The following is a 17,058-nucleotide window of genomic DNA, read 5'->3' on the forward strand; positions in this document are numbered from 1 at the left end:
TAGTTCATGCAGCAGGTCACATATTAATTATTTAGAAGTACTTCAGAATCAGCATTTTTGGTATTAGTGGATAGGTAATTTTATAACTTCTAAGTGAAAGGGTTATACTATAATATTATTTACCTGCATAATGTGGCCACATACCTACTACAAAATAATAGACTTGTTCACATTCCACTGTATTACATACATGTGTACACACAAAAATATACAAACTAGTAAACTTTGGACTATAGATACTGTACCTGAATAGTATTACTTACATCTAAACACATACACTACATACCTCTTCCGTTGTATTAGTCCAAAAAAATTGCCCTTCCTCTATTAACTCACTAAGGTATATAGGTTGGTGTGGTAAAAACTGGAACTCAATGGAACTGCCTTTTGCAGTCTTTTCATCTCCAAATATATGATTGTTGGTCATGAGAACAAAAGTAAACTCTCCATTCAGCTCCATTCGACCAATAAATCCTGTACCAGTGTCTTGACTCCTGCAACGCATATGAATAATTTTTTTGATGGTTATGCATGTACACAAGGATAAATCCAAAAGGAGTGCACCAGGGTAGTAGTTACATATATGAGCAGGGATCCAGAGTATTTTAACACATCTGTGTGCGTGTGCATGTGTGCGTGTGCATGCATGCGTGCATGTGTGTGTGTGTGTGTGTGTGTGTGTGTGTGTGTGTGTGTGTTTGTGTGTGTGTGTGTGTGTGTGTGTGTGTGTGTTACATCCAGCATGAGTACTGGTGTGTTATATCTGACACATGTATACCAATGTGATATACTTCCACATGTGTGTATGGCAATGCATTATTCAGCAAAAAGTACACTTCTCCTTAAAGCATTAGTGCCAATGTTGCCCTCCTTTTGCAACCAAGTTATGCTACAAAATATTGTATTATTTGAGTCACAGTGTGGTGGTTGGTAGCTGAAGGCTTCATGAGGGATGACATAATATGCGCATGTCTACATGAAAAACACTGAAGTATAATATGTAATGACATGGTTTTACATATTGTGTATAACTGTGTATATTGGTAAGTATGCATGTATTATAATTTCTACTGGCTGCCATCATGGTGCAGGTGGAATGCACACTACATGCATGTTATTAAAATAAGCATGCTGTAAATTTTAGTATCACGTTGTAGCGTGTAGAGGAGCTTTTATGTACAAATATTAAACTTGCAGTAGTAAAAATTACTATTGTTTCTGGATACTCTTCAAAAGCCCGAGATGTAAGGATAAGTGATAATAGTACTGAATTCGCTTTATTTTCATGCAAAAATTTTTGTGATAAAAATTTTTGTGTAAAAATATTTTCATATGATTTTACATGAATGACTGCTCTATTAGAGTAGTTCGATCTTGTATAAAAATTTTCGTGCAAGAAATTTTCGTACAAATTTTGTATACAAAAATTATTTTACAACAAAAAAAAGCAAATTACGATAGTTTATACATACGCATCTTAAATTAATTGTCATACGTATACTGTATGTAGAATGGTACAAAAAAGGACAGTCACTGCTCAGTATATATAAAATCATGCATTTTCCCACCATAGCCACTGTGACATACATAGTCCCCTGGTAAACATGGAGAATTTTCTACATTTCATGTGATGACTGTTCTATTAGAGTATCTCAATCTTGTATGAAATCTTTCATTTGGTTTAAGGATGGGGAGGGGCAGCACCCTTGTGCCTCTCCCTCTCTTTCAGTTCACTGTTAAGCTGCTTTAATTAAACAGTACACTTAATATTGTGAAAGGCTCTAGTATGTGTTGTAGGACAACAAGAGGTCCCTGTATGTTTACTCCATGCACTTCCTGCCTGTGCACCCCCTAGATCAACCCCTGTACAAGTTCATAAATAATTACCCTCTAATCAAACAGACTGCACCCTTGATTTCTGTCATCATTGTATCACTCACTACACCACTTCCATTATCTGAATTGATTATTTTTTCAGTACCTTCATCATCATCATCATTTTGATTAGAAGTAGCTCCTGTATTACATTGAAATATATACATACTGTATATAAACACAGTATGTTACACTGTATTTTAGGGATCATGGAGGATTGGCCTATAGTTAATGTGCCAAAGTAGGGACTTTCCCACTGAGCTTGCTGTAATACCATCGTTCATCTCTTGTTTCATTATTTTTCATTGCATAGATCCCTACTTCATTTTTTAAATTAACAATTTTTAAATACTAGTTTGTTTAGTTTTTTGTTGTAGCTCAACTATACTTGTGACTGTTTTATTAGAATATCATAAATACATGACTGTTGTATTGCTGTATTAGAGTATCCCGAGTCAGACAATGGATGTGCAGCTAGCTACACCAATAAGGTCTAAGCAAATAGCTAGATTGTGAAGAGGTGTGGTCTTTGTACTCTATCGCGAGTAGTCAACCTAGATGGGTGTGGTTGTAAACCTATTGCAAACTAGTCTGGCAGCGCCCACTCTTTTGCATGGCGCCACCAGACAAATCACGCACGAGATCACAATCACGAAGTTGCAGATATCTAGCTAGTATACCTCTTATAGTAATGCCAGAATTGAAGTGCTTCAAAAATCCAGCTCTGAAATAGTTAAGTGGTGTCTATACACATGTATGCTACTGAAAGAAAGTGTTGATACAGAAAATTAACGCCTCGATATGGTTTCATTGGATAAAGGATAAAGAAGAAGACAAGCAGCCTGATTGGAGATAAAAGAAAGACAAGGCGCAGAGGGCCTACACTCGTTGGAACCCCAAAAGGCATGTCCCACTGGTGACTTTGTTATTGTGGCATAAAATGGTGGCCATCCGCTGCTTTGTTTAGTCTCTAGCCTTGCGACCATGGTCTGATAGACAGTCAGGCAATGAGACTAAAATTTGAGTTTTGGCAATTTAAAAAAAAATCTATATCTGGCCATCTGTAAGCATCTTGTTATATTTTATGTATCATATGAACTAGTGCTATTCCATAAAAGTGATTTTCGTTGTGTAAGATGTCTCTAGGGTGATTTTCAAAGGCAGAATTTTGGGTGGCACACGAAATTTTCGGGCTGATCCCTACTCAAAATGTACTACTGTACCATTTGATATTAGAGATCATGGAGGATTGGAATTTTCTGGCCAAAAAGTATCACCCAAAAACCAGATTCACAATACCATCCTGGTGTCTTGGTAGCATTGGTTGCTATAATCAAGTCCAAAAGTGCTTTCAATACAACCCTAATGCTTCCAATAGATAGTTTGAAAATTAAAAAATATATATTCAATGAAATGTTTTACTAACTAACTAACTGTCTGATGCCGTCAGGCAAGTGTAACTTGATAATGGCTAAGGCTATGGGCTCGATTTTTTCACTGCCGTATTCAACATCACTTTATCCCGAGACATGCCTTTTGGCATACAGCAGTAAGTACGTACAATGTACGCATCATGGACTTACTTTTGTCCTCCTTTGTGTCCCACTTCTTTTTGCTAATAACCCAAGGTGTCGATTTGTGGTGGCATGATGGCTTCTCTATGTTTGTAAACAGGAATCATCAGTATTTTCTGTGGTGACTAAATTGATTGCAGAGGCGTTTCTCCTACTGTTCCTTGTTTGTAATGCTGTGAAAAGGACTGAAAGCAAAGTGTAATGGCTGCTTCCTAGGCCTCTTCAGCAATTGATAGTTGGGATTTGCTGATCATCCATACTTTTCATGGTGACTGGAGCGCTTCTCCTACTGTTCTTCACTAGTAGCACTGTGTAATGGGCTGAACATAGCTAAAAGTAAAGCATAATGGCCACTTTACTTTTGAGTCAATAATTGATAGCTGGAGCATGTGTTCAGACGAAAGCATTAACTCTGGCATCATCCTTTCTTTTATGTGGTATGTGCCGGTTCACTGGTCATAGTAATGCTATTACAAACAAGTATAACGAAAAATTAAGAATTGTAAGTCTGATTTACAGATCACCAAAAAAAGTAGAGAAACAAGGAAGGTTGTCTACACCTGCAGATATTATACCAGTGGACATTAATTTTTATTCCTAATTCATCCATGGGTATAGACTGAAGTAAGGATTAAATGTTTACCAGTATATTCTGCAGGCGTAGGCAATCTCTTTTATTTCTCTACTTTTTCTGTGATCCCTAATCGAACTTAAAATCCCTATTTTTTCTTGTGAATCGTAAATCACTATTATATGCATGGATACAATGCACAAAATGCTAAATGGTGAAAAGCAGTAGCCTAGCCACATATGTGATCAGGCTAGGTAGGGCATGCAGGCACAAACTGCATGACATCACACAACAGGTCATATCTCACTATTGGAATAGATTCTGTAACTTGTACTATAATACCAGTCCAATGTTTAATAGAAGATAAAAACTGCATGATGGCACAAAAGGTCATATATAAGTCAAGAAAGTTTGAAAAAGGAGGCAGTTTTATATGCCCTCATGCTTTATTTGTGCAGGCCTGGTCGCATATTTAGAATATTCAGAATACAGAATACACACATCCACTAGTTTTACTCTCAGTGTTTTTGGTACAATACCATTGTGGTTGTTATGAATGATGAAATGGTCCTGCTACTAAGTGATGAGTTGGTTACCACAGGTTGATAAATAATGAGCATCAGCCACTCTGTCTAGCTGTAGTTAAAACCCAACATGGTACTTTGATACTTCTATGCACTGGGATTTAATTAACAGTGTTGTACCAGGAGTCCATAAGTGTCTTGTGGTACTTATGGATTCCTTGTTAAGAAAAATCTAATTTGCTACATGTGACCTGATTCTGGAAAACCAGTCTTAATGTATCGTTTGACAATTCAAATATTTATGACCACAGTAAGGCAATTTAAGGCTTTCAAATTTACAATAATCAGAATTACAACAAATTCTGTGAAATATTCTAACAGGTGCATAATGTCCTTAAGGTTACGGGATAGTGAGCAACTGTCAAACAAAAATTTTATTACGTAATTAAGGCGGGCTTGGTGTTGCTGTGTTTTGTATCAGCTGGTAACAGGCTTAAATTGTTGGGAGAATAATAACGTGCTGACTGGACAGTTACAAGGTACAAGAAAACACATGTAACAGTACAAGATAACATAGATACAACACACTTAGCAACTGGCGCACCTGTAAGCGCATGCGTAGTTTTGCTGACTAATGGCGATATTTTCCTGAACCAAAAATCAGGACTGTCAAACTAGTTGTTAACATTTTGTATAAACAGACTACTAGTCTGGCTTCTTGTCTAGGTCCTGACGGAGCCATTTGTTAGAAATAATGTTTCTAGTGCTTGTGATATCAATTTAAAAATTAATTTTGTGACCACAGTGTCTTGCTTTAGGCCATATTGTAGTCATATTTCAGCAACCATACACATTATTCACAAATCCTCTTGTCAGTCCCTCACAAGTGATGTTCTTCAAACCTTAGAATTGTTAGTAAGTTCTCATGGTTCTTCATTGGTCTGATTTTTGGTTCACAGTTTTCACTGTTTGGCATGGGGACAACTCATGTTTCCATAACAACATTTGAATTCCATGTTGATTTATGAGAAGTTAAGAATGCATAAATATTTGATAACAATGCATTAAGAAAAATCAAACCCCTAATCATGAAAAATGATCGATAGTGTACATGTGGGGTTTACAGTATCCCGTAACCTTACTGGTGAAAAAACTGGAGGAACGGGAACAGATACTATATACATGAACAGTGTACAGAAAAAGGCCATACGATAAAAGAATATTCATACCAGCTAAAGCAGCAGTGCCATGTGGTTTTGCTGATGATGATGTTGGCTTCGACTTGGTGCTTTCATCTATAAACATTAACAAATGAACTAGGGCAGAATCAATTACATGCATGAGCACAAACTACTGTATACACATATGTGTTCACTTTAAATGTCAATGGTATAGTTATTATTTATTCTGAAAGTGAAACAGATCACATCAAGCACAGCAAAGGAAAAATTAGAATTGCTTCAACTAAACTACTGTATATTGAGTGATTATGGAAAACTTTCCTTCCTTTTGATATAATATGAAGAGATGTTTGAAGTACACAATATAAATATACTGTATATGAGAATGGCAACCTAGCAATGATAATTATCAATCTCCTAGATTTCTTGCTGGTTGTGATGTGTGAAAAATTGAAGCATGATTGATTTGTCACTATGGCCACAAAGCTACATGAATACATTATCAAATTTCAGGTCTGTTTTTGCTGGCTGCATATCCCAAACCCAGTGGAATGCCATATGAATCATCTGGCACCTTGATTGATAAACCTGGGGATGGTTGTATGTACAGTAGTTGTACAGCTCCTTGGTATTGAATAAGGACATTTACTGTCAGTAAATTTCCTTTAATTTTAGCCAGTTTTGATCCCTAAATGGCCCATAATTATACTTTGGCATAACTCGTGACTAAGCGTTCCTGTTTTATTTGTAAAAAATTACTTGCCTTCCCCTATACTCTCTGTCCTACACCTGTATTGGAGCTCACCTGATACAGTCAACCTTGAGCTGAATCTATTAAACACTTACTGTACTTGTTGGTTATTTGTATAGCAGATTCCCTGTTTAATGAATTTGTGTAAATTGTGCAAAATTTTGTTTCTTTGGCAGGTTTTTGGGATGGAATTTTTGGCAAAATGGAAAGCACATTTACTCTGTAATCATAAACACACAATTTATAACACAAACCTTCAAATAATGCTCTGTAGCTTGGTATGGGTGTGAAAGGAGTAGCATACTGGGTTTTTGTTAAATACATTCAAATCATCACACCTTGCCTTCTTTTTTGTTTCTACTGTATGCACAGTAAGAGCCAATTTTGCCTAAAAACTTGCTGTTGGCTTTGAAAAAGCAATCCTTTACTGCTAGGAAGTGTTGTTTTTGTCCAAGGAGACATTGGAGGGATATGGTGGTGCGAAACCACCTTAGAATCAGTGCATTTAATAGTTTTCAATTCGCACATGGGAAGGGGTATACTGTACACAAATTTCATATTGGCTACCTAAAGACATGCTAAATTATTAAATTTTTCAAGTTTCATTAATGTAATCACTTTTTATAGCACATAATAAAAAAAGTGCACATTATAAAAAAGGTCTATGACAGAGTTGAAATATACTTACTTGGTGGAGGCTTGGTTGATGATGTGCTTTTTGGCTTTGCATCTATATACAAAACAAAGCAAACATATATAGATTATACTGCTTTTACATATATCTGCATATGGAAGTACATGCTCTGTGTTTGCACTTAAAATGCAAGCATCATAAATTTGATTAATACTATAACGTTATGGCAAATACATGTGTATTATAGTTCTAATGTAGAATTTCAGATTCTGTTGTAAATATTTGTGATTATTTAATATATCAGCCAAACGGATTAATGAAATACAGTATTCTAAAAATAACAACCAGATAAACACATTTAAAGTTGAAGTATCGATATAAATGGTACAATACACTGAAAAACTGACATTTTAACTGTTATTAGCTACATATAGATGCTGGTGTAATATTGGGAATGATAGCCATTAATAGGCACCTCATGAGCTTTTACAGGTTTTTGCTATTGAATTCGTCACCTTTGCAATATATCAACCTCATCCCATTTGCAATTAAATTTGTCACTTTTGCAGTAGAATTCATCTCTTTTGCAATAGACTCTATGCCTTCTCCTGGGAAACCATGAGAACTCAACATCCACCAATTTGAATGGGGCCACAGTATTAATAGTTCATTTACTATTTAAATACCATACCTGTTTCACTGCCCATATAAAAGTCTCAATAGTAGCAATGAAATTTATCCGGTATTTCACTACAGCAGTGAAAAAGTTGTAATTGTAATTCCATTGGCTAGAATTTATGTTAATAATGTAGCGCCAATTAGTGTTGACGCGTGTTTAGTACATAGTGACAAATTGCGTACATAGCAACGCTAATGCACAGCATGCTCATATCAAAAAGTTTTGAACAATACATTACCATTGAAAGTACACACCCACTAAATCACGTAAAACGCATAAAATGGTGTAAAATGATAGTGATTTTCGTGTACTTTCGAAACGCTAGCAACATTATGTGATGGTACCCACAAAATACGGTCTTTTAATAACTCACATACCTCTAAGGAATACTCCACCTTGTTTTCATGGCTCTAGCTGTAGAGCATATAACCGTCATTTCACGATCTCTGAAACTGGTTTGTCTTTTCTCCCAATGCGTAATGTATTGTGGGATTCAGCGGTTACCAAGACTATTGGAATTCACCCTAATCTAATCAGTTTAATTATAACATACGGTCTGGAATACCATATATATGAATTATTCTTTGATATTTCGGACGAAATAAACCAAGAGTCACCAGGTTAGTATCCGTCTTTTTAGTGTAAATACGAAATATACGGAGCGTCACTTCAAGAAAGCATCCGCGTGAGTGATTTTGTTTGTAATGGTTGTGTTCTTCATTGTATAAGCCTATATAAACAAAAACTGTGTTTCCCAGTGCTCAGATTAGTGGGATTTGAGCTTACTGTGTCAGCTGAAATGCGGAATTCCGATAAAATCTGTAAATTTCTTAGATTCCGAATGCAATAGACTATTTTTGATATGTTATATGCAGCCAGTATGGTATTAACTGGAAAAAGCATGGGTAGCAGTGAAATTTGGGATAAATACCACTCTTGTTGTATTGGAAATGGTAAATTTCACTTGGCTTCGCCTCGTGAAATTTATCCCCATTTCCAATACAATACCCATGGTATTTATCCCAAATTTCACTGCTACCCATGCTATTACTAGTACGAATAACATGTGCAGTTTATGGAATTCCTGCTGACAGAAACGGACATACCTAGTGTATCATTGGGGAAGAAACCACCTGAGGCTTACAGATAGCACAGCTAAAATAAAGTTTTGGCTATGTTACCACAGAGCCAGTTGGCTGGTGAAGCTAAAAACTAAGACTGATTACATGAAACGGTTTGTCTTCATAATAATTGTGGAAAAATAGGAGAATTTTCAGATATGTTATAGTTATATCACAGCAGAATAGAATATCTTAGTTACTGACATGAGTCCAAGGCAAAGTCAAGGACGAGTGATATATTCTATGATGATGTGATATAACTGGCTTATATCCAAACAAAATACTGTTGTCACTTTGATGTATATGGCTTCATATTCAGCTTACAAAAACATGCTGACACTGCATTTTGATTGCTGACATTGTACAATTGATGATTTACACCTTACTGGACAATATGGTAGTTATTTCGTGGGCAATAACTGCCATATTATCCATGTAAATTCTTTGAAGTATTGCTTCACTGGGATATAAGTAATTAACATAAACAAAGCTTAATTTATTTGTAACATAATTTAAAATTCTCTTGGAGACGTCTCTTAAAAATGCTAGCATAAAAACAGAATTCGCCTACCCTAATAAAGGAGTAACCAAAATGGAATGTGACTGTTCTATTAAAGTAAAGTATATCTTTTAGCTACAATTAATGCTTGCTAGCAATCACCTTTATAGTTGCAGAAGAAAACAGATGTAGATATTAATGCAATCCATTCAACAGATCTCCAACTTTACATTCCTGGTTCATCACAAAGTTCAAACAAAGTAGCCAACACTATCGCCATAGACTCCCCTCTAGCACAAAGTAAATTCATGACTATTTCAGTGCGCCACTGTGCACTCCAGAAAATCAGTGTGCGCATTCAACTCACATGTGTACAAAGTGACTACTATCAACCATCAGCAACTGAAGGGAACAACGTCACCACCAATTGAGGCCTGACTTCCATTGTGCGATTTAAATCAACACAATCACATGATTTCTTGCATTGTATTGGCTAATAATATTTGATGAATTCCTAATGTGTATGGCTGCATCCTAGTGCACAGTGCAATGAATATGGTGTACAACCACCAATGTATTCCAGTATACATTACTATAGATTATCATGTGATTCATACTTATCGGTGATGCATACCTCGAGTGATGAGTTGTAAAAGTAAGAGATGCCCAGTGTTATATGTGATAGAGTTTTGGAATATCACCCATATGGGCGTGCCTGAAATAATTAGAATTTTCATGTTTAGTGAGCTGCTATTAAGAGCAGGATACAGTTTTGAAAATATTTCAAGAACTTTCTGGTAATTAAAGGTATTGACCATGGCTTACAATCACCAAGAAGTAGATGTGCACTAAAAAGGTTGCTATTTGATCATTAAATGTTTTAGGTGTAAAATGCGCCAATATGGTTGATTTCCCAAAATTCAGTCACATAAATACTGAATTTGTAGTTTGAGAACTGGGGCCCTAGTTTTAGAGCTTTGGGGGTCCCCTTAGCCCCAGGGCCCTAGGCAGCTACCTACCTTGCCTACCCTTAAGGCCGGCCCTGAAAGTAACTAATTATTATGATATATCACATCATTATTTTGCTTACTAAGTTTGGCAGCCATTTGCTGAAATAGCTTGTCATCACTACTCTTCAGTGTTTCATAAAAGCCTGCATATTTATCAGGAATATTTTGGTCCAAAGATTCCAGCACTAAATCAACAAATGTGACCGGGCCTGCGAAAACAGGGCATGTGGGCACAAACTACACAACATCACTCTACAGGTCATATCTCAGTGCTGGAACAGAATATTCATATTTTGTTACTTGCATCATAAAGCCAATTACATTCTTACTAGATGCTCAAAATTGCATTGCCATAGCATACTGGTACAAAAAGTTATGAGTGATGAAAGTTTGAAAAAGTAGTCAAAAATCATGTGCCCACATGCCCTATTTTTGCAGGCCCAGTCACAAATTCCTTCATTCCTTTTCCATTATTTTTCTGAGTCAGCTCAATGCTTTTCTTTTCATCAAATGTAACAACATCTTTGCTGAATAAAGTGTCAAGCATGTAATCTATTCGTAGTTTACAAAAATCTTTGTATTGACGTTTAAGATCGGCTTTAGCAAATGAACAATCAATAGAATCTGTAATACAGAAATTTATTGACAATGCAGTTTAGCATGTGCATAAACTACTCAAATCTTGTCAATTAATCTAACCAACAAGCAACCAACATTCATGCTTTGTAGTGCACATGTATCTAGTCCAGTGTGATCATTACCCACCAGCTGGTGATTTCATCATTCTTTTAACAACTCTAATCTGATTGGATTCCTATGATATTATCAGTTGTTGTACTTCAAAGGCTTAATTTCTGATTGGCTACTCAAAATGCAATGCTTGATGCATTTAAAAGGCTTCAACTTTGATTATATAATTACCACATAATTTTCTTGTCATACTTAAATGGCTTCTGTGATATTGTTATTTCATTAACCATTTTACAGTGCAATTACAAAACCAATCATATTATTTGGAAGTAATTGCACTCTTACTATTGGAACAAGTATATGGTAAACTAAAATACTATGTGATTAGAATAATAGCATGAACTGAATTGCATAATTTATTTTATTTCATTAAAAAGAGCATTAATTTATTACTTATTTTGATGTCATGTTTACTAGTGGTCCTACACTTCTTCCAAATCAACTCCTAAGGCTTCTTTAGCAGATAGGGGAGCTTTCTAAGGTTATGTTTAAGTGAGTGTTCCATTAGGATTTGAAACACTCAGGATAAGTGAGACATATATATGAAGAGTTCATGGGAAGAGAGGGAGAGCAGTGGCAGATGTAGAAAAAGTTTCTCAGCTTCAGGAAGTTTTCAGTAACTGTGATCTCAGACTGTCCAGCTGGGCTGAATGTTAACTTGATACAGTAGCTCAGTGGTCTATAGCTGCATAGATCTATGGTGCAAACTATCTAGCAATGAATCATTAAAAATCACTCCACAACATTGTTTCACAGTTGAATCCAGGCCTTCGCAGTAAGTTTTAAAACAAAACAGCACTTATACTCATTAAACGATAATTATTTGTAGGGGCATTTAATACATTTAAATATCACATTGGCATTTTCAAGGCAAGAGTATGAAGTTTGGCCAGTAGAACTCTATTGCTATAACTTATTCGCAAAGCATTTCCGCACATTTCTGACAACATCTCCATCATGAAGTTATCACTTTGCATGAATCAACCACCCTACAAGCAAGCATACCTATCTAGGCCTTTAGTAAACTCTGTAATTATTCCATAAATAAATCTGACCAGGCCAGTGAAAATAGGGCACTTGGGCACATAAAAAATGCCTAACTTCTCAAGTTTCATCATTCATAACTTTTGATACAGTTGTGTTATGACTACGAAAGTTTCAGCATATGTTACCCTTCCACTTGGCTATATAATACAAGTTATAGAATGCACTTATGTTACTCCAATACTGAGATATGACCTGTTGTATGGCAGAGTGTAGTTTGTGCCTATTTTTGCAGGCCCTGTCACAAAATAATGGTTCAATAGTACTGATTAAAACATTAAACTGTGGTTGCACTATTATTGACTTGGGTGACTGATTGCCTTGTACAGGCAATAAGCTGTAACACAGGGCAGGAGGACTCTGGCCCTCGAGCTGTTGGGCATACATATCAGGCAAAGCCCTCATGTTTATATTACAACTATTAATTGAATACCCTCTACCTGGTAGTAGAGAAGTGTTGATAGGTGTTAAATAGAGTAAAGTGCTGATGCTTTGCTAGGGGAAGCACGTTTGCTTTATCTTTTTCACATATTTCCTTATACCTAACATTATGAACTCTTGACCATCTTAGTGACCCACCGAGTAAAAACTTGACTTGTTTGCATAATACTGTTATTGAGATAAATGCCATTGAAATATGTAAAAATGCGTTTTGCTAATAAATAATTTATGCATGTTTTAATTGCTTCAGTAAACAATGAAGAAAGACTCGAATTGAGATATCTAATATACCAATGAATTGGGGAGTAAGAATATTTTTGTTTCGTTTCTGTACCATTGAGTTACGTGTATTTATTTACGTTGCGGTAAAAATGTAACTTTATCATTTCCATTTCGTAGCTTGAACAACCTTGTTACTTAATAGCAAGAGTGCATTTAAGCCAAACACTATACCTTTCAGAATTCCCCATTTCATGGTGAATAGAATGATACAAGTCCCAACTCTGTAGCCCATTGCAATTGAAAGTATGATAGATTAAACAAGAGCCTGTAATTTTTCCCATATAGGCACTGTACAAATTGATATTTTGCTCTTGTTGTCTATCACAATAACTCCAAAAGAACTTAGCAGATAAGGCTGAAATTTTAATAGCCCATTGGTTTTCTTCTCTAGATGGCAAAAAAGTCATAAACCAAAGTTCGAGGAAAGTTCAACAGGTCGGCCAGGTTTTCGCTCAGCGGGCCACACATGAACAGTGTCTACACAAACACTTTTACCAAAACAATCAAACTATAATATGCACCTTTATACTACAGAATGAATGAAAACTATTAAATTGATAGACTGTATTAAGCACCAATTAAGTTGTTATTGGTATCATAAGACTATAGAAATAATAAAGCAGGTATGTATGATTCATCACTAAACTGCTCCTTACAGAACCTTATACCCATGAGTATTGGTATCACCTGCACATATCTATAAATACATACAAATATCTGTACATATCTGTTCCCATACTTCTTTAGAATTACAAGAAAAATATTAGATTAATCAAAGACAAAAATGAGCCATTTTTCATTTGTGGTGCCATTCTCCATTTTTCTTACTAGGGCCATCCTTCTTTTCTTTTGATGAGGCATGCATGTGTTCATTAGTCATCAGAAACATAAACAAACAAGTATAAGAAAAATAGGAATTTTAACTTGTATTAACCCTCTCACTTCCACAACTGCCATATGGTGGTTTCGATATATGTAACCCAATCTGCGAAAAGGGGTCTTATAGCCTTTTCAATTGCATGTACTTGGCAACCTATAACCTGACTTGTGATGCGGTATCACTCTAAAATATGGTCCCCTTATACCCCTAACATAACACTATGGCTTGTTGTATTATGAAGGTGATAGGTTGATATCATGAGGAGTTACGATTAGCCAAACTGGACAATTTGGAAAGGCTATAAGACCCCTTTTCGCAGACTGGGTCACATATAAATGCCCATAAGATCATACTCTAAGCGATCTGTGGCTTCGGTCAAGTGTTTTGGTGGCTCCTGTGCTTATCCTGTGGTGGCCACGCCCTTACGTGAATGGGAACAGGGATGGCTGGTCTCTCGCACACTATCGTGCAGTTAGATGATATAATTGCCTACTTTTGGGATGTTGATAATAAGCATTATAGACAATTCTTCGAAGATAATGGCACTACTAATGAAGAGAAACAGTAAGGAGAGGAACTGTATGGGTTAGAGTGGTGCGCTGCTACTTTTCTTACGTCGTGGGTCAGTGACCCCGTACGTATATGCGCATGTAACACTTTCACACTTCAGATCAAAGGAACCGCCCAGGCTACATTTCGTATGTAGCAGGGCTACAACTAGGCTGTTTTGACAGCTAGACTATTTTGATATAAGGAAGATCAGGGGTGAATATGGTAATTACAACTATTATGCAATACTTTGAATTTATATTTAAAGCCTTAAAGTTATTAAATCAATCAGTTTAAAGCTTTTGAAGTTACTTCATGTATTTGAGAGTACTTTTGATGTACGTGAAAGTGCTTTTGATGTGGTTTGGTATAGTTTCAAAAAAGTTTCAACTATAGCACTAGCACTTACTATGTAAGGTTTTTAAAATGTATAAGAAACCTATATCACCAAGAGATAGTTTTATTGTGGGATTCAGTTTGTCTCAATTGAGAGCCACAGTAGCTCAATTGCAAGCCACATGAAACCCACAATGTAAAGTACATTTTGCCTATATAGGTTTTATATACATTTTCGTAGTTTTTAAAAGAAAGAAACACTTAACAACACAAATAGGCAGATCAAAGGAATTATTTATTTGATCTACCCATGCAAAGTGTTACATATCAAGACACACGATAGTGTGTCGTGCGGCCCAAGAAGCCGGCACGCCACACCGTGAGTATATTGACAGGAAGTAAGAAAACATCATTTTCACACATTTGTATCTTGGTGATACCTCATCCAAATTTGCTGAAGAGTTGCCCGCCAGCTAGGGGAGTCTACATTCCAAATTTGAAGGAAATCACTCAAGCCATTTCCGAGATACGAGTGGCCAAAGTTTGGTTTTTTTCTTCGTTTTTTTTTCTCTTCTTCTTCGTCTTTTTGCACACTTGCAAAAATTGCTATAAAATGCAAATGCGTACTCCGATCGCCTTGCAATTTGGCACACAGAAGGGGAGTACAAAGGCGAATCCTAGCATCAAATTTGGTGCAAATCCGGTGAATGATTCAGGAGTTATGACCGATTATTCGCGTAAAACAAGATCGATTTGTTGTCACGCCTACAGGGTAAACTGCTTCATGGAATGAGTTGAAAATTGCTATGTAGATGGAATAACCATCGTAGGAGTGCCTTTTGGTGGTTTGAAAGTAATCGAGATAAAGACCACGGAAATATGACACAAAACCCAACCTGTGTCACAATTACGCGATTGATTTTTAGGAATAAAAAAAGTATTAGTTTTCACGCCTACTAGGCAAACCGCTAAGAGCAATGAGCTGAAAATCGGTGTATAGCTCGAATAATCTTCATTGAAAATCCTTGCAGTAGTATAGAAGAATTGGATTACAAACTACTGAGTTATGATTCGAAAGCCAACTCCGTGTAGCAAATGCGAGATCGAGATACTCTAATAGAACAGTCACCCTAATAGAGCATTCAGCTAATTTATTTACTCCATTATAGAATTCTATTACCATATTCTGTAGGGAGTTCAGCTGCAAACAGTTAATCTTATAGACAGTTCAGCAAGAAGCAAGTCACCCTATAGAGAGTTCAGCTACAAATATATCGCTGTAGTGATTCATAACATTGCAAGTCACACTGAAGAGAGTTCAGCTATAAACAAGTCATGCACCCTGTACAGAGTTCGGCTACACTCTCTAGAGAATTCAGCTACAAACAAGTCACTGTGGAGAGAGTTCAGCTACAAAGAAACTATCCTGTAAAGAGTTCATCTATACAAACAAGTTACCCTATAGAAATCACCTGCAAACAAGTAACCCTGAAGAGAGTTCAGCTACAGACAAGTTACTTTATAGTTTATACAGTGTTCAGCTACAATAAGTCACTCTGTAGAGAATTCAGCTACAAATAAGTCACTCTGTAGAGAATTCAGCTACCACCAAGTCACTCTGTAAAGAATTTTGCTACAAACAAGTCACCGTGTAGAGAGTTCAGCAACCAAAATACTACTCTGTAAAGTGTTCAGCTATACAAACAAGTTACTCTGTAGAGAGATCAGCTAGAAACAAGAGAGAGTTCAGCTAGAAGAAGTCACCCTGTAGAGACCTCAGCTGCAAAGAAACCCTGTAGAGAGATCAACTACAAACAAATCACCCTGCAGAGCATTCAGCTATAAACAAATCACCCTGTAGAAAGTTCAGGTACAAACAAATCACCCTATATACAGTTCAGCTACAAAAAAAATCACTCTGTAGAGAGTTCAGCTACAAAGAAGTTATGCTACAGTGAGATCAGTTTGAAACAAGAGGTTTCAGCTACAAACAAATTAACCTGTAGAGAGTTCAACTATGAACAGATCATCCTGTAGATAGTTCAGCTAGATACAAGTCACCCTATAGAGAGATCAGCTAGAGGAAGTCACCTTGTAGAGAGATCAGCTAGAAAAAGTTGCCTTGTAGAAAGTTCAGTAACAAAGAAACCATCCTGTAGAGAGTTCAGCTACAAACAAATCACCCTGTAGAGAGTTCAGTTACAAACAAATCACCCTGTAGAGAGTTCAGCTACAAACAAATCAACCTGTAGAGAGATCAGCTCGAGGAAGTCACCTTGTAGAGGGATCAGCTAGAAACAATTCACCTTGTAGAGAGTTCAGGTACAAAGAAACCACCATGTAGACAGTTCAGCTGC

The 17,058-nt window shown here is 36.3% G+C and overlaps 2 protein-coding genes across 2 annotated transcripts in view; both read right to left on the bottom strand.

Annotated features, from left to right (window-relative positions):
• Positions 1 to 17,058, bottom strand: part of LOC136247984 (uncharacterized) — a 197,965-nt gene that overhangs the window by 75,919 nt on the left and 104,988 nt on the right. The window lies entirely within an intron of this gene.
• Positions 1 to 17,058, bottom strand: part of LOC136247040 (uncharacterized) — a gene marked incomplete at its 5' end in the record, with an annotated part of 62,412 nt that overhangs the window by 13,507 nt on the left and 31,847 nt on the right. The window contains 4 exon segments of the mRNA XM_066038639.1: positions 287 to 494; positions 1,888 to 2,017; positions 5,774 to 5,839; positions 7,165 to 7,206. Coding sequence (XP_065894711.1) covers positions 287 to 494; positions 1,888 to 1,928 — 249 coding nt within the window.

This window comes from Dysidea avara, chromosome 2 (genome assembly GCF_963678975.1).
Source record: "Dysidea avara chromosome 2, odDysAvar1.4, whole genome shotgun sequence".
Taxonomy (NCBI): domain Eukaryota; kingdom Metazoa; phylum Porifera; class Demospongiae; order Dictyoceratida; family Dysideidae; genus Dysidea; species Dysidea avara.